The following is a 20255-nucleotide window of genomic DNA, read 5'->3' as shown; positions in this document are numbered from 1 at the left end:
TTGTTTTGGTCTTTACTCCAAAGACTAGTTTGAAGCTCTCCATGCTGTGCAGCTCTGAGTAACTACGGCGACCTACATCCTTCTGAATCTGCTTATTGTATTTATCTCTTGGTCTCCCACTATAATTTTTGCAATCCACGCTTCCCTCCAACACTAAATTGGCGATGCCCTGATGCCTCAGAACACATCCTACCAACCAATCCCTTCTTGTAGTCAATTTGAGCCACAAATTCCTCTTCTCCCCAATTCTAGTCAGTACCTCCTCATTTGTGACATGATCTACCCATCTAATCTTCAGCATTCTTCTGTAGCACCACATGTCAACAGGTTCTATTCTCTTCTTGTCTAAACTGTTTATTGTCCATGTTCCACTTATGTGCATGGCTACACTCCATACAAATACTTTCAGAAAAGACTTCCTGACACTTAAATCTATAATTGATGTTAACAAGTTTCTCTTCTTCAGAAATGCTTTCCTTCCCATTGCCAGTCTACACTTTATAACCTCTCTACTTTGACCATCATCAACATAGGATAACTATATTATATTGTAATTATTAGTTTTCACTCTGCAGCAGAGTGTGCACCGATTTGAAAGTTCCTTGCAGATTAAAACTGTGTAGCGGACTGGGACTTGAATTTGCGAATTTGGACATTTGAAAAAATGTCATTGACAGATGGCATACAACCAGAAACAGGAATGGTTAAAGGAGAAACACAAGGCTGTACAAGCATATACGACTTTCTACCTCTACATCTATGTCTATACTAGCAGAGGGTACATCCCATTGCACCACTTATTAGGGTTTCCTCCAGTGCCATTCACGTATGGAGTGCAGGAAGAATAACTGTCTGAATGCCTCTGTGCATGCTGCAATTAGCCTAATCTCATCCTCACAATCCCTATTTGAGCAATACATTGGAGGTCGTACTATATTCACAGAGTCAGCATTTAAAGTTTTCTCAGGATAGGTTATATCTTTCTTCAAAGATCTCCCAGTACAGTTCTTTCAGTATCTCTGTGACACTCTCTCATGGATCAAACAAACATGTGACCATTTGTGCTGCCCTTCTCTGTATACATTCAATACGCCCTATTGGTCTTATTTGGTAAGGCTCCCACAAACTTGAGCAATATTCTAGAACTGGTCACACAAGTAATCTGTAAGCAATCTCCTTTGTAGACTGCTTGCACTTCCCCAGTATCCTACCAATAAATGAAATCCTGCTTTACCCACAACTGAGCCTATCTGATATCCCTGCAAAGTGTTACTACTAGGTGTTTGTATGAACTGATCAATTCCAGCTGTGACTCATTCATATTATACTCATAGCATACTATATTTTTTTTCATTATACCCCCCATGAACCATGGACATTGCCATTGGTGGGAGGCTTGCATGCCTCAACGACACATATAGCCGTACCGTATCTGATGAGAGGCCAGACCTATGGGTGGTTCCTGAAGAGAGGCAGCAGGCTTTTCAGTAGTTGCAGGGGCACCAGTCTGGATGATTGATGGATCTGGCCTTGTAACACTAACCAAAACAGCCTTGCTGTGCTAGTATTGCGAACGGCTGAAAGCAAGGGGAAACTACAGCCGTAATTTTTACTGAGGGCGTGCAGCTTTACTGTATGGTTAAATGATGATGGTGTCCTCTTGGGTAGAATGTTCCGGAGGTAACATAGTCCCCCATTTGGATCTCCGGGTGCGGGTGGGGACTACTCAGGAGGACATCATTATCAGGAGAAAGAAAACTGGCATTCTACGGATCGGAGTGTGGAATGTCAGATCCCTTAATCGGACAGGTAGGTTAGAAAATTTAAAAAGGGAAATGGATAGGTTAAAGTTAGATGTAGTGGAAATTAGTGAAGTTTGGTGGCAGGAGGAACAAGGCTTCTGGTCAGGTGAATACAGGGTTATAAATACAAAATCAAATACGAGTAATGCAGGAGTAGGTTTAATAATCAATAAAAAAAATAGAAGTGCAGGTAAGCTACTACAAACAACATAATGAACGCATTATTGTGGCGAAGATAGACATGAAACCCACACCTCCCAAAGTAGTACAAGTTTATATGCCAACTAGCTCTGCAGATGATGAAGAGATTGATGAAATGTATGATGAGACAAAAGAAATTATTCAGATAGTGAAGGGAGACGAAAATTTAATAGTCATGCGTGACTGGAATTCGATAGTAGGAAGAGAAGGAAACATAGTAGGTGAATATGGAATGGGGGTAAGAAATGAAAGAGTAAGCCACCTGGTTGAATTTTGCACAGAGCATAACTTAATCATAGCTAATACTTGGTTCAAGAATCATTAAAGAATGTTGTATACATGGAAGAAGCCTGGAGATACTGGAAGGTTTTAGATAGATAATATAATAGTAAGACAGAGCTTTAGTAACCAAGTTTTAAATTGTAAGACATTTCCAGGGGCAGATGTGGACTCTGGCCACAATCTATTGGTTATGAACTGTAGATTAAAACTGAAGAAACTCCAAAAAGGTGGGAATTTAAGGAGATGGGACCTGGATAAACTTAGTTACCAGAGGTTGTAGAGAGTTTCAGGAAAAGCATTAGCGAATGATTGACAGGAATGGGGGAAAGAAATACAGTGGAAGAAGAATGGGTAGCTTTGAGGGACGAAATAGTGAAGGCAGCAGAGGATCAAGTAGGTAAAAAGACGAGGGCTAGCAGAAATCCTTGGGTAACAGAAGATATATTCAATTTAATTGAGGTAAGGAAAAAATATAAAAATGCAGTTAATGATGTAAGCAAAAAGGAATACAAACATTTCAGAAATGAGATTGACAGGAAGTGCAAAACGGTGAAGCAGGGATGGCTAGAGGATAAATGTAGGATGTATAGGCATATCTCACTAGAGGTAAGATAGACACTGCCTACGGGAAAATTAAAGAGACCTTTGGAGAAAAGAGAACCACTTGTATGAATATCAAGAGCTCAGATGGAACCCAGCCGAAAGTTGGAAGGAGTATGTAGAGGGCCTACACAAGGGCGATGTACTTGAGGACAATATTATGGAAATGGAAGAGGATGTAGATGAAGATGAAATGGGAGATATGATACTGCGTGAAGAGTTTGACAGAGCACTGAAAGACCTAAGCCGAAACAAGGCCCTGGGAGTAGACAACATTCCATAAGAATTACTGACAGCCTTGGGAGAGCCAGCCCCAACGAAACTCTACCATGTGGTGAGCAAGATGTATGAGACAGGCGAAATATCCTCAGACTTCAAGAAGAATATAATAATTCCAATCCCAAAGAAGCAGGTGTTGACAGATGTGAAAATTACCGAACTATCAGTTTAATAAGTCATGGTTGCAAAATACTAACGCGAATTCTTTACAGACAAATGGACAAACTGGTAGAAGCCGACCTTGGGGAAGATCGGTTTGGATTCCGTAGAAATGTTGGAACATGTGAGGCAATATTGACCCTGCAACTTATCTTAGAAGATAGATTACAGAATGGCAAACCTACATTTCTAGCATTTGTAGACTTAGAGAAAGCTTTTGACAATGAAATACCCTCTTTCAAATTCTGAAGGTGGCACGGGTAAAATATAGGGAGCAAAAGACTATTTACAATTTGTACAGAAACCAGACGGCAGTTATAAGAGTCAAGGGGCATGAAAGGGAAGCAGTGTTTGAGAAGGGAGTGATACAAGGTTGTAGCCTATCCCCGATTTTATTCAATCTGTAAAGGAAACAAAAGAAAAATTCAGAGTAGGAATTAAAATCCATGGAGAAGAAATAAAAACTTTGATGTTCACCGATGACATTGTAATTCTGTCAGAGACAGCAAAGGACCTGGAAGAGCAGTTGAACGGAATGGACTGGGTTTTGAAAGGAGGATCTAAGATGAACATCAACAAAAGCAAAACAAGTATAATGGAATGTAGTTGAATTAAGTTGGGTGATGCCGAGGGAATTAGATTAGGTAATGAGACACTTAAAGTAGTAAATAAGTTTTGCTATTTGGGGAGCAAAATAACTGATGATGGTCGAAGGAGAGAGGATTTAAAATGTAGACTGGCAACGGCAAGGAAAGGATTTCTGAAGAAGAGAAATTTTTTAACATCGAGTATATATTTAAGTGTCAGGAAGTCATTTCTGAAAATATTTGTATGGAGTGTAGCCATGTATGGAAGTGAAACATGGGCGATAAATAGTTTAGACAAGAAGAGAATAGAAGCTTTTGAAATGTGGTGCTATAGAAGAATGCTGAAGATTAGATGGGTAGACCACATAACTAATGAGGAGGTATTGAACAGAATTGGGGAGAAGAGAAATTTGTGGCACAACTTGAATAGAAGAAGAGGTCGGTTGGTAGGACATGTTCTGAGGCATCAAGGGATCACCAATTTAGTATTGGAGGGCAGTGTGGAGGGTAAAAAGCGTAGAGGGAGACCAAGAGATGAATACACTAGGCAGATTCAGAAGGATGTAAGTTGCAGTAGGTACTGGGAGATGAAGAAGCTTGCACAGGATAGAGTAGCATGGAGAGCTGCTTCAAAACAATCTCTGGACTGACGACCACGACAACTACAACTATTTTACGCTTTTTAACATTTAAAGCAGGTTGCTAATCTTTGCACCACTTTGAGATCTTATCAAGATATGACTGAATATTTATGCAGCTTCTTTCACACAGTACTTCATTACAGATAATTGCATCATATGCAAAAAGTCTGCCATCACTATTAATAATGCCTGTTGTTGTTGTTGTTGTGGTCTTCAGTCCTAAGACTGGTTTGATGCAGCTCTCCATGCTACTCTATCCTGTGCAAGCTTTTTCATCTCCCAGTACCTACTGCAACCTACATCCTTCTGAATCTGCTTAGTGTATTCATCTCTTGGTCTCCCTCTACGATTTTTACCCTCCACGCTGCCCTCCAATACTAAATTGGTGATCCCTTGATGCCTCAGAACATGTCCTACCAACCGATCCCTTCTTCTGGTCAAGTTGTGCCACAAACTTCTCTTCTCCCCAATCCTATTCAATACTTCCTCATTAGTTATGTGATCTACCCATCTAATCTTCAGCATTCTTCTGTAGCACCACATTTCAAAAGCTTCTATTCTCTTCTTGTCCAAACTATTTATCGTCCATGTTTCACTTCCATACATGGCTACACTCCATACGAATACTTTCAGAAATGACTTCCTGACACTTAAATCAATACTGGATGTTAACAAATTTCTCTTCTTCAGAAACGCTTTCCTTGCCATTGCCAGCCTACATTTTATATCCTCTCTACTTCGACCATTATCAGTTATTTTGCTCCCCAAATAGCAAAACTCCTTTACTACTTTAAGTGCCTCATTTCCTAATCTAATTCCCTCAGCATCACCCGACTTAATTAGGCTACATTCCATTATCCTTGTTTTGCTTTTGTTGATGTTCATCTTATATCCTCCTTTCAAGACACTGTCCATTCCATTCAACTGCTCTTCCAAGTCCTTTGCTGTCTCGGACAGAATTACAATGTCATCGGCGAACCTCAAAGTTTTTATTTCTTCTCCATGAATTTTAATACCTACTCCGAATTTTTCTTTTGTTTCCTTTACTGCTTGCTCAATATACAGATTGAACAACATCGGGGAGAGGCTACAACCCTGTCTTACTCCCTTCCCAACCACTGCTTCCCTTTCATGTCCCTCGACTCTTATAACTGCCATCTGGTTTCTGTACAAATTGTAAATAGCCTTTCGCTCCCTGTATTTTACCCCTGCCACCTTTAGAATTTGAAAGAGAGTATTCCAGTCAACATTGTCAAAAGCTTTCTCTAAGTCTACAAATGCTAGAAACGTAGGTTTGCCTTTCCTTAATCTTTCTTCTAAGATAAGTCTTGAGGTCAGTATTGCCTCACGTGTTCCAGTGTTTCTACGGAATCCAAACTGATCTTCCCCGAGGTTGGCTTCTACTAGTTTTTCCATTCGTCTGTAAAGAATTCGTGTTAGTATTTTGCAGCTGTGACTTATTAAGCTGATAGTTCGGTAATTTTCACATCTGTCAACACCTGCTTCCTTTGGGATTGGAATTATTATATTCTTCTTGAAGTCGGAGGGTATTTCGCCTGTCTCATACATCTTCCTCACCAGATGGTAGAGTTTTGTCAGGACTGGCTCTCCCACGGCCGTCAGTAGTTCCAATGGAATATTGTCTACTCCGGGGGCTTTGTTTCGACTCAGGTCTTTCAGTGCTCTGTCAAACTCTTCACGCAGTATCATATCTCCCATTTCATCTTCATCTACATCCTCTTCCATTTCCATAATATTGTCCTCAAGTACATCGCCCTTGTATAGACCCTCTATATACTCCTTCCACCTTTCTGCTTTCCCTTCTTTGCTTAGAACTGGGTTTCCATCTGAGCTCTTGATATTCATACAAGTCGTTCTCTTATCTCCAAAGGTCTCTTTAATTTTCCTGTAGGCGGTATCTATCTTACCCCTAGTGAGATAGGCCTCTACATCCTTACATTTGTCCTCTAGCCATCCCTGCTTAGCCATTTTGCACTTCCTGTCGATCTCATTTTTGAGACGTTTGTATTCCTTTTTGCCTGTTTCACTTACTGCATTTTTATATTTTCTCCTTTCATCAATTAAATTCAATATTTCTTCTGTTACCCAAGGATTTCTACTAGCCCTCGTCTTTTTACCTACTTGATCCTCTGCTGCCTTCACTACTTCATCCCTCAAAGCTACCCATTCTTCTTCTACTGTATTTATTTCCCCCATTCCTGTCAATTGCTCCCTTATGCTCTCCCTGAATCTCTGTACCACCTCTGGTTCTTTCAGTTTATCCAGGTCCCATCTCCTTAAATTCCCACCTTTTTGCAGTTTCTTCAGTTTTAATCTACAGGTCATAACCAATAGATTGTGGTCAGAGTCCACATCTGCCCCTGGAAATGTCTTACAATTTAAAACCTGGTTCCTAAATCTCTGTCTTACCATTATATAATCTATCTGATACCTTTTAGTATCTCCAGGGTTCTTCCATGTATACAACCTTCTTTCATGATTCTTAAACCAAGTGTTAGTTATGATTATGTTGTGCTCTGTGCAAAATTCTACCAGGCGGCTTCCTCTTTCATTTCTGTCCCCCAATCCATATTCACCTACTATGTTTCCTTCTCTCCCTTTTCCTACACTCGAATTCCAGTCACCCATGACTATTAAATTTTCGTCTCCCTTCACAATCTGAATAATTTCTTTTATTTCATCATACATTTCTTCAATGTCTTCGTCATCTGCAGAGCTAGTTGGCATATAAACTTGTACTACTGTAGTAGGTGTGGGCTTCGTATCTATCTTGGCCACAATAATGCGTTCACTATGCTGTTTGTAGTAGCTTACCCGCATTCCTATTTTCCTATTCATTATTAAACCTACTCCTGCATTACCCCTATTTGATTTTGTGTTTATAACCCTGTAGTCACCTGACCAGAAGTCTTGTTCCTCCTGCCACCGAACTTCACTAATTCCCACAATATCTAACTTCAACCTATCCATTTCCCTTTTTAAATTTTCTAACCTACCTGCCCGATTAAGGGATCTGACATTCCACGCTCCGATCCGTAGAACGCCAGTTTTCTTTCTCCTGATAACGACATCCTCTTGAGTAGTCCCCGCCCGGAGATCCGAATGGGGGACTATTTTACCTCCGGAATATTTTACCCAAGAGGACGCCATCATCATGTAATAATGCCTGCAAGGTCATTAACATACTCTATAAACAGCAAAGGTCCCAACAAACATCCCTCAGGCACGCATGAAGTTACTTCAACACCTAACGATGATTCTCCATCTGAGATAACTTAAGGGAAGATGGATGTCATGAACAGGAAAGTTAAAGAAACCTTTGGAGAAAACAAGGGAAGTAGCTGATGAACCTCAAGAGCTTCGATGACAAACCAGTACTAATCAAAGATGAGAAGGCTATTAGATTAAATTAGATTAGATTAATTATTCATTCCACAGACCCACAAAAGAGGGGATCCTCCTGGGTGTGGAACATGTCAGATAAACACATTACAAAAATTTAATTAGAAAAACTTGAGTTTCATTAATTTTAATTATCCTCAGTCAATAAACAGTAAAATTATGTACATGAATTAAAATAAACTTCTAATATTTACAGGTTTAATATTTACATCTGCTATCATTAAATCCATCATGCACTAGCAATAAAAGGCAGCCCAGGTGGCTGACTAGTGGGATAAGGATATCTTGTAGAACAAAGTGGGAATTATATCAAAATGTTAGAAGTAGTCACAATCAAGCTACAGTAGCCCGTTACAAACAGTATTGTAAGGTGCTTAAAAATGTTATTAGGAAGGCAAAGAGTATGTGGTATGCAAATAGAACAGCTAATTCACAGGATAAAATCAAAACCATATGGTCAGTTGTGAAGGAAGTGTCTGATCAGCCGCACAAGGTCGACGATATAAAGTCAGTTTGCAGTAAAAATATTTCTGTTACTGATAAATCAAATATATGTACAGTATTTAAGAATCATTTTCTGAGCATTGCTGGTGAATTAAATAAAAATTTAGTTTCTACATATAACTTTCTTGGCAAATGCCATTCCGAGATTGATGTCTGAAATACTCCTCTGTGATACAGACAAGAGGGAGATTGAGTCAATAATTAAATCACTGAAGACTACGGACTCTCATGGTTATGATGGAGTGTCTAGCAGAATATTACAGTACTTTGTTGCACATGTTAGCCCTGTATTTAGCCATATTTGTAATTTTTTCCTTTAGGAATGGTCAGTTTCTTGAGCGATTAAAGTACTTGGTAGTAAAACCACTTCATAAAAAGGGAGAAAGGAATAATGTAGGTAACTTTAGATCTATTTCTATGCCATCAGTGTTTGCAAAAGTTATTGAAAAGGCTGTGTATGTAAGGATAATTGATCATTTTATATCACACAATTTGCTATCAAATGTACAGTTCAGCTTTAGAAGCAGTTTAATAACTGGAAATGCTATATTCTCTTTCCTCTGTGAGCTACTGGATGGGCTAAGAAAAGGTTTCCAATACTTGGCATATTTTTGATTTAACTAAGGCATTTGATTGTGTTGATCACAAAATATTGCTCCAGAAGTTGGACCATTACGGAACAGGGGAAGCAGCTTACAATTGGTTCACCTCTTACTTTAGCAACAGGCAGCAAAAGGTCATTATTCACAATGTTGATAATGGCTGTGATGTGAGGTCTGACTGGGGTGCTGTCAAGTGGGGGGTGCCCCAGGGATCAGTGTTCGGGCCACTCCTGTTCCTTATTTGTGAAACTGAACAGTTCAAATTTCTAGGTGCTCAGATAGATAGTATGCTGTCATGGAAATCCCACATTCGGAATCCTGTTCAAAGACTTATACTGCCATTTTCACTATTCGAACGGTATCAGAAGTGAGTCATTGTTCGACATGAAAATTAATCTACTTTGCTTATTTTCATGTCATATGATATTATATTTTGGAGTAACTCTTCCCAGCCTAAAAGGATATTTTTGGCTCAGAAATGGGTGGTTTGGGCAATAAGTGGTGTAAGTTCACGAACCTCTTGTCAAACCCTATTCACAAGTCAGGGTATTTTGACACTGGCCCCTCAATATACATATTCCTTACTGTCATTTATTGTTAGCAAAATTAGCTTATTCCCAAGAATAGGCAGCTTTCACTCGGTTAATACTCGGCAGAAATCAAACCTGCATTTGGATCGGACTTCCTTAACTTTTGTGCAAAAAGGTGTGTAGTATAATGCTGCTCCATTTTCAATAAGCTATCACTCAAATTCAAAAATCTTAGCAGTAATCCACGCCCTTTCAAATCCAAACAGAAGAGTTTCGTCATGGGTCAATCCTTCTACTCTGTTGAGGAGTTCCTTGAAAAATTAAGCTGATTCTTATTGTATTGTTGATTGTGTTTACTTAAACTTATGGACTGACTTCTTTGGGTTCATAAACATTTATTTTTAACTGTTATTACTTTTGTAATGTAATTTCATGTACTGACACATTCCATGACCTTGGAGATTTGCTTCTGAATTTGGTCTTGTGGAACTTGACGTGTACATAAAATAAAATAAAACACTGCGAGAGGAGCACAGAAAGACCTAAGTAGAAACAAGGCACCTAGAATAGGCAACATTCCCTCAGAATTATTAATGTCCTTGGAGGAACCAACCATGACAAAACTGTTCCCCCCTGGTTGACTGGATGTGTGCACTGTGAGAAATAACTTCTGACTTCCAGGGGGATTTAAAAATCCCAATACCAAAGAAGACAAATGCTAAAAATGTTGCCAAGCCTTGAGTTACACAACCGTGATTGCAAAAAAACTAGCAGAAATTGTCTATGGAACAACAGAATGACTGGTGGAAGTCATACTGTGGAGGATTAGTTTAGGTTCCAGAGAATTTTATAAATTTGTGATGCCTGCAGTTATAAGAACTGAAGGATATGAAAGGGGGCAGTAGTGGACAAGGTAGTGAGACACAGTTGCAACCTATCCCCTGTGTTATTCAACACGTACAATGAACAAGCAACAAAGGCAACCTAATAGAAATTTGAAAGGGTGTTAAATTTGAAGGAGAAGAATTTTAAAAAAAAATCTTTTGTTGAGGGCATCGTAATTATGTTTGAGATGCCAAAGGGCTTGGAAGATAGGTCAAAAAGCATGGGTAGTGTCTTGAAAAGAGGTTGTAAAATCAGCATTAACAAAAGTAAAACAATGGTAACAAAGTGCACTCAAACTAAATATTGTGATGCTAAGGATATTAGAAAGACACTAAGTTAACAGATAGATTTTACTACTTGGGAGTAAATTAATTCATGGTGACCAAAGTAGAGAGGACATATATGATGCAGACCAGCAATAGCAACAAACTACTTCTGAAAAAGAGAATTTTAACATCAAATACAAAAATGAAATTAAGAAGTTCTTTCTGGAAGTACTTGGTCAGATTGAAAAAAGGTTGAAAACACTAGAGAAAAGAAAATAATAGATGTTTTTGATAAATATGTTACAGAAAAATGTTTGAGATTAGATGTCTGGGTATGATAAGTACAGCAGAGATGCTGCATTGTGGGAAGAAGGATACATCTTTATAGCATAACTAGTCTTAAGAATGGATAGTTTGATAACAAACATCACAAGATATCAAGGGATAGTCAGTTTGTTATTGAGGGAAGTGTGCATGGTAAAAATAGTAGAAAGAGAGCATGACTCAGATTCAGGTGGATGTAATTATGAATAAATGAACTGACTTGTGAAGGCATGATGTTATGTTCTTCACTCCAATGACTGCTTCAGTCCAGCCATTTGACTGATACCACAAAAATAACAACAAATATAAATTCTTAAAAGCAGGAAATTATTATATTTGTGATACAAGATAAACTGCCCAGATTATTGACATCATCCACAAAGGCAGTTGCTGTTTGCTATTGGAACACATTATACGTTGCACATATACAAATGAAGCCAAAAATAAAACACACATGATAAATTTAAAATTCCAACAATTTGTTCATAATCAGTTATGAGTTTTGTGAGTACCTGCTACATACTCCCAGATGAATAACTCTTAAAACATTTACCTTAATAATAGTAAGTTTTTCAATGAGTTATTTGAAAATACTTATTGATGCTCATTAGCCTTTGGACTGTTTATCATACACTTACCTATGATGTAAACCTTCTCACCCTCAACAAGATTCATTGCATCTTCATTTTCTGCTTCATAGGCACTGACTGAGTATAACACATCCCCTTCTTGAAGCTCTGTAACTAATATCTCTTCTACTCCTAATATGAGAAAATGAAATACTTGTGAGCATTCATTTTACATTTCATCTTTTAAAGAAATCATTATTTACAGCCCATTTCTACTAAAAATGCATACCTTTTTAATTATATAAATTTCAGGGAATGAAAACTTCACATTGTTAATAAGATGCACTGTAGGACTGTCAGAAAATATATTGTACTATTGAATTGTGTTTCAGGTAACTACTTGCAAGCTTAAAAATAATACAGCACACATTTTGAAAAGTATAGTTTTTATGTATTTAATAAAAAAGAAAAACAAAATTGCATCAATTACTTCCACAAGAACCATCTCTCAAAGCAACAGAAATTCAATGTTACACACACTTGTTCAGTAATAACAACAATGTGAAAAGAATAGTTTGCTGCTCACCACATAAAGGAGGCACTGAGTGACTGGCAGTCACAATGAAAAAAAGACTGGTGGATATTATTAATGACAACATAATTGGGTAGATAAAAAAAATTGCTTACCAAGTGGCAGCAAGAGAAAACATACATCAAGATTAAGGAAATGTGCAAGTTTTCAAGCCAGTGGCTCCTTCTTCTAGCCAAAGAGTTGACTAGGAAGGGAGAGAGATGAAGCAAAAGGACTGGCAAGGTTTATGAAATGGGGGGAGTTTGGAAAAGTCTCCCAGATCTCCGAGTCAGGGGAGACTTATCAGACGGAATGAGAAAAAAAGAATTTTCGTTAGTGAGCAGATTTCTTTTATCTGTCCAATTATATTATGTTTACAATTTTTTTTTTAATTTTCATTGATATTATTACCTGTCAGACTAAGTTCTTCATTAAACACATACAAACCAAACACACACATATTCACACACGGATAAATCGTACACACATGGCTATTGTCATCTCTGGGCACTAAGGTCTGGCTACAAATACATCTGAAGTTAGCAGTGACCTTTGATGGCGTGTGTAGTGGGGCTACAATAGAGGTTTTGGCAGTGATGTGGAGGAAAAGCAGCGTATTGGTGGTGGAAGATACAAGTGCTGTCTGTGATATGGTGGGGATAGAGTAGTGGGCTGCTAAGTGCAGCATCAGGAGGTTGTACCAGGGGAGGGTGGAGGGGGTGGGCAGAGGAGAGGGGGGAGGGGAGAGAAGTAGAGAAGGGGAGAGGCCTACGCAGGTGTGCTGGAAGGAAAGAAGGCGTGTATAGGACTGGAGTGGAGCAAAGAAGGGAATAGGCATGTGGAGGACATAGATTAGCAAAAGTTGAGGTCAGAAGGGTTACTGAAATGAAGGATACATTGCAGGAAGTATTTGTTAGGAGGAAAAATCGAGATGGCACAGGCTGTGAAGCTATTGTGGAAGTCAAGAAAATTATATTGGGTGGCTTGCTCAGCAACTGAGTGGTCCAGCTGTCTTTTGGCCACAGTTTGGTTGTGGCCATTCATCTTGACAGATAGCTTATCAGTGATAATGCCCACGTACAATACAGCCCATTGGTTGCAGCTAAGTAGGTAGATCAGATAATGCTTCCACAAGTGGCCCTGCCCATGGTGGGTACGAGATGCCTGTGACAGGATAGGTGTAGGTGGTAGTGAGAGGATATATGGGATACAACTTGCATCTAGATCTGTTGCAAGAATGTGAGCCATGGGGGCAATGGGTTTGGAGGAGGGATGCCCTTGTGGACAAGGATACTGTGTATGTCAGGTGGGTGGTGGAATGTCACTGTGGGAGTAGGAGGGAGGATATTCCTGATTTTGAGGCACGACAAGAGGTAATCAAAACACTGGTGGAGAACATGTTCCTGTTACTCCATACAGAGTGGCACTGATTCATGAGAGGCTGTTTTGTGGCTGGACAATGGATATATGGGGAACGGTAAGTGACTGGGAAGAAAAGGCACATGAGGGATTTGTTTCTGGACAAGATGGGGAGGGTATTTCCAATCTGTGAAGACCTGAGAGAGACCAGTGGCATATTTGAAGAGTGTCTGCACATCACTTATACAGATGCAAAGATCATAGCTGGCTAGGCTGTACGGAAGGGACTTCTTTGTGTGGAATGGGTGACAGCTGTTGATGTGGAGGTATTGTTGGTGGTTGGTAGGTTTGTTGTGGAATGAGATAATGATGTGGCCATTCTTGAGCAATTTCCTTTCACAGGAACAGATCTCTCATGCCTTGTCTTCCCAGTCAACTACCATCCCCCAAACATCTTCTTCCCTTCTTCCCGTATGGCCACAAAGGAGTACCCTCGTCATGACTCAGTACCACCTAGGACTGGAGCAACTGAATCTTATCCTCCACCAGAGTTTCTGTTATCTCTCGTCATATTATGAAATGAGAAATATTCTCCCCACTATCCTCCACATCATTCTCACGGAGGTATTCTTCTGTCCACACAAAATATGCAATATCCTTGTCCATTCCTATACCACCCTTGCTCCCTAGCCTTTGTCTATAGTTCACATCCTCCCAGTAGATCTAGATGCGAAACATATCACGTATATCTTCCCACTACTACCTACTCCAATCCTGTCACAGGAATCTCCTGATCAATTAAAAGCAGGGCCACCAGTGATCTACTAACTTAGCTGCCACGAACATGCTGTGTTCTACAAGGGCATGATCACTAACAAGGTGTCTCCCTGGATGAGTGCCCATCACCAAACCGTGGCCATGAGACACTTGTATCACCCAGTTGCTGAGCATGCTGCACAACATGATGTGCTTGACTTCCACAACAGATTCACAGATTCTGACATATGGATTTTTTGCACCAATTATTCCTCTTAACCCCCCCGGTCACAGTCTTAGCTCGAACTAGTACCCCACCTACTGATTCATTTCCAAGTTCCCACTTCACCCCGACATACGCCTCCTATTCTCCTGTAACTCCTGTATAGTGATTTTCCCTTCTCTACGTCAATTTCTCTCCTCTTCCCTTTACAACTCCCCCCTCCCCTCCGGCCTCCCAATACTGCACCTAGCAGCCCATTGTCCTGTCTCTACCATGTCCATGCACATCCCATAGATAGCACTAGCATCTTCGTTCACCCTTAGCCCACTCTCACTCCCTGCCACATGCCACTTCTGCACCCCCACTAACCACCCTGGCAAAGATCTCTGCTCACCTCAGGCAGCCACAGATTTTAGTGCCTGGAGATGACAGTTGCCATGTGTATGCAAGTTATGCATGTGTGAATGTGTGTGTTTTGTCTGTATTCTGATGAAGGACATTGTCCAATAGCTAATAACATCTATCAGTCTTTTCTCGTTATGCCCATCTGCCACTCAACACCACTACTGTGTGATGAGTAGCAATCTGTCCTTTTCACACAGTTACAATATTATGAAAAGGAAAGCTGCTACTCACCATATAGCAAAGATGCTGAGTCGCAGATAGGCACAACAAAAAGACTGTCACAAATAAAGCTTTCAGCCAGTAAGGCCTTCATCAAGAATAGGTGACAGACAGACACAGACACACACACACACACACACACACACACACACACACACACACATACACACACACACACACACACACACACACAGGACTCAGGCAACTGAAACCACATATAGCTGTTATTTCAGTCTGGATTTTCACTGTTTAATTTTTCAGTAATAACTTATTTAAATATTTATATGACCTACTTCCATCTGACATCTCTTGCTTCATAAGGTCATAGTTCATATACACAGCATGGTATGCACACCTTTCTGTTCTTATTATGAAAACACAGTTTCCTGCATTTGAAGTGAACAGTACCACACTACTTTAAACATCATAAAAAGGAAAGGAGCCTTTAGCATATGATACTCACAAGCAGCATCCAATTGGCATTCACTACTGGATAAGGGCCTGCTCCAAATTTTCTCAAGCATTATGGACTTCTGATAAATGACTCCATGTTACTCTCATTCAGTTTCTAATGCCATACAGCTGCCTTCCATCTCAGTCTTATCTATATCCTGACCTATTCATCCTACCCACATACTGTAATTTCTTGTTAACAATAGCAGCTTAAACCCAAGAATTAGCAGCTTTCACTCAATTAATACTAGGCAGAAATCTACTTCCTTGACTCTTGTGCAGAAAGGCATGCAGTATTCTGCTGCATATATTTGCAATAAGCTACCACAAGAATTCAGAAATCTCGCCAGTGATCCACATACTTTCAAATCTAAACTGAAGAGTTTTGTCATGGGTCACACCTTCCATTCTGTTGAAGAGTTCTGTGAAAAATTAAGCTGATTTCTGTGTTATATTCTTGATTGTCTTCACACAGATTTATAGCTTGGCATCTTTTTAGAATTCATAAACATTTTATTTTATCTGTTATTACTTTTCTGTTGTAAGTTCATGTACTGACATGTTCTATAACCATGGAGCTTTCCTTCTCAATTTGGTCCTACAGAACTAGAAATGATAAATAAAATAAAAAAATACAAAGGTTCCACCACTGTCATTATGAATTGTAGTCATTACCTGGCAGAAGTCATCTGCCAATTACAGTACTCATCCACTTTTAAACTCTTCCAGAGCGATCACATCCCAGAAGTCCAACAAAACCTCCAAACCCTGCTTAAAGCCTTAGGCCCTTCCCAGAACCTCTCCTCTGAATCAATTTTGCTCCTTACCCCATGACACTCCACACTCCCACTTCTACATGGTCCACAAGCCCAACAATCCTGGGTGCCCCACTGTAGCTGGTTATTGTGCCTAAAATTAAGGAATTTTGGCCTTCATTGACTAACACTTCCAACCAAGTCCTGTAATCTAGCCTCACACCCAAAAGATACCAACCACTTCCTTCACCAACTCTCTGCCATCTACACCCCTTTACCTCCTGGATCTCTGCTTGTCACTGTTGAGACTACTTCCCTATACACCAACAGCCCTTCATGCCCTTGGTCTTGTCACTATTGAACAGTACCTTTCCCAATGTCCTTCAGACTCCAGACACACTACCTCATTCCTCTCCCACCTTACTAACATTATGCTAACTCACAACTACTTCGCCTTTGAAGGAAAGGTACACAAACAAATCCACAGCCCAGCCATGGGCACCTTCACTGCACCCGCCTATGCCAACCTCTTTATGGGCCATCTAGAGGAGACCTTCCTAGCTTCCCAAATCTCCAAACACGTAGTCTGTTTCAGGTTCATCAACAATATATTCACAATCTCAACACCTTCTCTCCCATCTGCTTCACCTGGTCCTCCTCAACCAGTGGGCCACCTTCCTAGACGTTGCCTCCTTCTTTCTCATGGCATTTCCCACACCTCTATTCATATTAAACTCTCCAACCAGCAACAGTGCCTGTATTTCAACAGCTGTCATCCCTTCCACACCAAAAAATGCCTCCCATAGAGCCTGGCCATATGGTCAGTGACAAGAATTCCCTTGCCCAGTATGCTGAGGCCTCACCAAGGCCTTCACTGACAGATAATACTCCCCAGACCTAGTCAGCAAACAGATTTCCCATGCCATTTCCTTACACAGCCGAAAATCCTCCCACAACCCCCAGTAACCATTTACAAAGAAGTGCCTCCTTCGTAACCCAACACCACCTCGGACTGGAACAAATGAGCCACATCCTTCATCGGGGTTTTGATTACCTATCATCACATCCTGAAATGACTGACATCTTAACAAAAATGCTGTCCATCCCTCCTAAAGTAGTGTTCCATCACCCACCCAACCTGCACAATGTCCTAGTCCACCACTAAGCCACTCCTAATCCACCTCTATGCCACTCCTGATCCAACCCTTGCCACAAGGAGCATATCCCTGCAGAAGACGCAGGTGGAAGACCTGCCCAATCCATCCACCCAGCACTTCCTATTCCAGTCCTGTTACACCGTTATGCTACGCAGTCAGAGGATGGGCCACCTGTGAAGGCAGTCATGCCACATACCAGCTATGCTGAAATCATTGCACAGCTTTTTATGTAGGTATGACTAACATCCAGCTGTCCACCAGGATGAATGGTCACTGACAAACTATGGCCAAGACCAATGTAGACCACACTGTAACACTACATGAAGCTGAACATAACATGCATGATTTCAACGGCTGTTTTACTACCCAAGCCATCCGGATCCTCCACTCCACCACCAACTTTCCTGCACTGTGCAGATGGGAGTTATCTTCACAATACATTCTTCCCTCCTGCAATTATCTGAACCTCAAACTGTGGTAAACTATTGTCCCCACACTATACACCAAAAAGTTTCTGCCCCCTCTGTCCCGTTTCTTCCTCCTTGTTTATGTCCCCTCACACTCGTTGTGTGATGCTCTCTGCCAATACATGGGCCCATCTCCCCACCCCTCAGCCCCCTGCTCCTCTCTATTTCTGCTCCCCCCCCCCCCCTCTTCACAGCCTCCCAATGCTGCACTTGGTGGCAGCTTTGTCACGCCTTCATGTGGCCCCTGTATGTTCCACTAGACAGCACTCTATGTTCCCCCAACCTTCATCTTGCAATCTCTTCCCTGTAGCTATTGCCTGAGTTCTCTATGTACACTAATTTTTATTCTTTCCATACATGTCAGTTTACCAACAATCCATATTATATGGTTTTATAATCTCTCTGATCTCTTCTGTCTCTTGACCCTTGCACCATGTGCATTCTTTTCCCTTGATCCCCCAGCCCCTCTTTTCTTTTCCATTTTACCTCTTCCTTTCAAATGCTCCAAAAAGTTCCTAATTCTAGTATTTTTCATTGTTATTTTATGTTATTTTGCATGGGCTAATTTTTCTCATACCTGAGCCCCTCTTAAATTGTTGCTCACTTGTGCCATTTTGTGTGGTTGTGACACGAAACGTCAGCTAATGGACTCATTACCTGTTGCATTATTAATGTTAGCACCGTTATACAATAATGACACCATCAGCTACATAGCTGTCAGCTACCTCCAACTTGGCTGTGGCTGTGGAGTACTCAGTTGAAAGCCCATGAAAATTTAATCACCTTCTATGACTGGATTCTCAATAAGATATTATTACAGAATGTTACATCACAAAAGTTCCAGGCATTATTGACAATAAGTGATGCTTCTATTTCAATGAATTTTTTAAAGTCATATTTTAAAACAAGCAATATATGCTACTAAAACAATTCTTTCTTAGTAGTAAATAAATAATTATCTTAGCACCAGCTCTTGAAAATTTTCAAATATGTCTTTCTTCAAATACTTGATATCTATTAGGCATCAACTGCACAAAACATATAAAATAAAGATATGAACTGAAATTATTGGACAGAGTCCCAGCAACAGTAACAAATTGAAATTTCAAATGAAAAAGTGGGAAATAAAAAGCTTATAACTGATGTGTAAGTAAGCAGTGATAACACCGTCACTATACATAAAAGACAACCTTGAGTTTTGGAGATGTTTTGATCCTCAAACTTCTCTTACATATACACCTACTTCTAGGTGAGAGTGTACAGCTGTAGATACACTTGTGAGATGTTATTTATCATAGCTTATATAGTTTAAAATTAATAAACACTACTTTCTCTGATAGAAATCATGTATTAAATCACTGTTGTCAGTACTAAATTCTGACTGCTAACAACTAGATACATTTAATGAGTGAAAAAATAAGTACCTTCTTGGAAGACTTCTGTTTCCTTTACTATACTCAGAGTGAAATCCTCTGTAAAAAAAAAAAAAAGTCATCGACCCATTAGGAACAATGATTCATTTAATCAATGATATACAACATAAAGAAAATCAATAAGATTAAATTGTCATGCACAACTACAAATTACCGAATAACAGGTATGTAATTCACAGGAATGACTTAACTGTTAATTAATGAAAGGCTGGATCATATCACACTCAATGTTTACATTTTTATTTCTTCATCATTAAAAAACACAGTTAATATATGACACATCAAATATACCATGTGATTATATTACAAAGAACTGCTCTTTAAGATAAGCACCTTAAGCAGACAAACAAAGAACTTTATAAATTGTTACATACACAGATGCAAAAAAAACACGGTTACAATCCTTTATAAATATATTTCTAGGTGCAAAATGACCAAACTTTGCATCTCATATGAATGTAGCAATGTCACATAACTTTACAATCACTTATCCTTTAATGAAATGTATTATTCTCTATTAGAAATCAAAGATCGCCTTTACAAAATAGATACATAAATTTAAAGAATTAAAATACTTTTTAAGTGAGATTATTGAAGCAAAGACAGACAAACAAAAGTGGAAACAAAAAAAGGAAACATAAGAAAAATTCTGTCTTAATAGTGAAATTATATAGACAGAGAGACTGAATGCAGCAACCAGTGATTAGAAATACAACCATACAGAGAGAGGAGAAGCAAAAGCCTAGTTACATGAAAAGCTGTGAAGACAGGAATGTGCTAGAATCATCCAGATACACAAGTGT

At 39.6% G+C, this 20255-nt stretch overlaps 1 protein-coding gene across 1 annotated transcript in view; it reads right to left on the bottom strand.

Annotated features, from left to right (window-relative positions):
* Positions 1–20255, bottom strand: part of LOC124795577 (titin) — a 529084-nt gene that overhangs the window by 102382 nt on the left and 406447 nt on the right. Inside the window, exons 96-97 of the mRNA XM_047259648.1 lie at positions 19444–19491; positions 11724–11846 (exon numbers count right to left, since the gene is read on the bottom strand). Of these exons, the coding sequence (XP_047115604.1) occupies positions 11724–11846; positions 19444–19491 (171 nt within the window). The remainder of the gene's footprint in view (positions 1–11723; positions 11847–19443; positions 19492–20255) is intronic.

Source organism: Schistocerca piceifrons, chromosome 4 (assembly GCF_021461385.2).
Source record: "Schistocerca piceifrons isolate TAMUIC-IGC-003096 chromosome 4, iqSchPice1.1, whole genome shotgun sequence".
NCBI classification, from domain to species: Eukaryota; Metazoa; Arthropoda; class Insecta; order Orthoptera; family Acrididae; genus Schistocerca; species Schistocerca piceifrons.
Note: the sequence above shows the minus strand (reverse complement) of the source record. Positions and strands in the feature narration are given on the sequence as shown.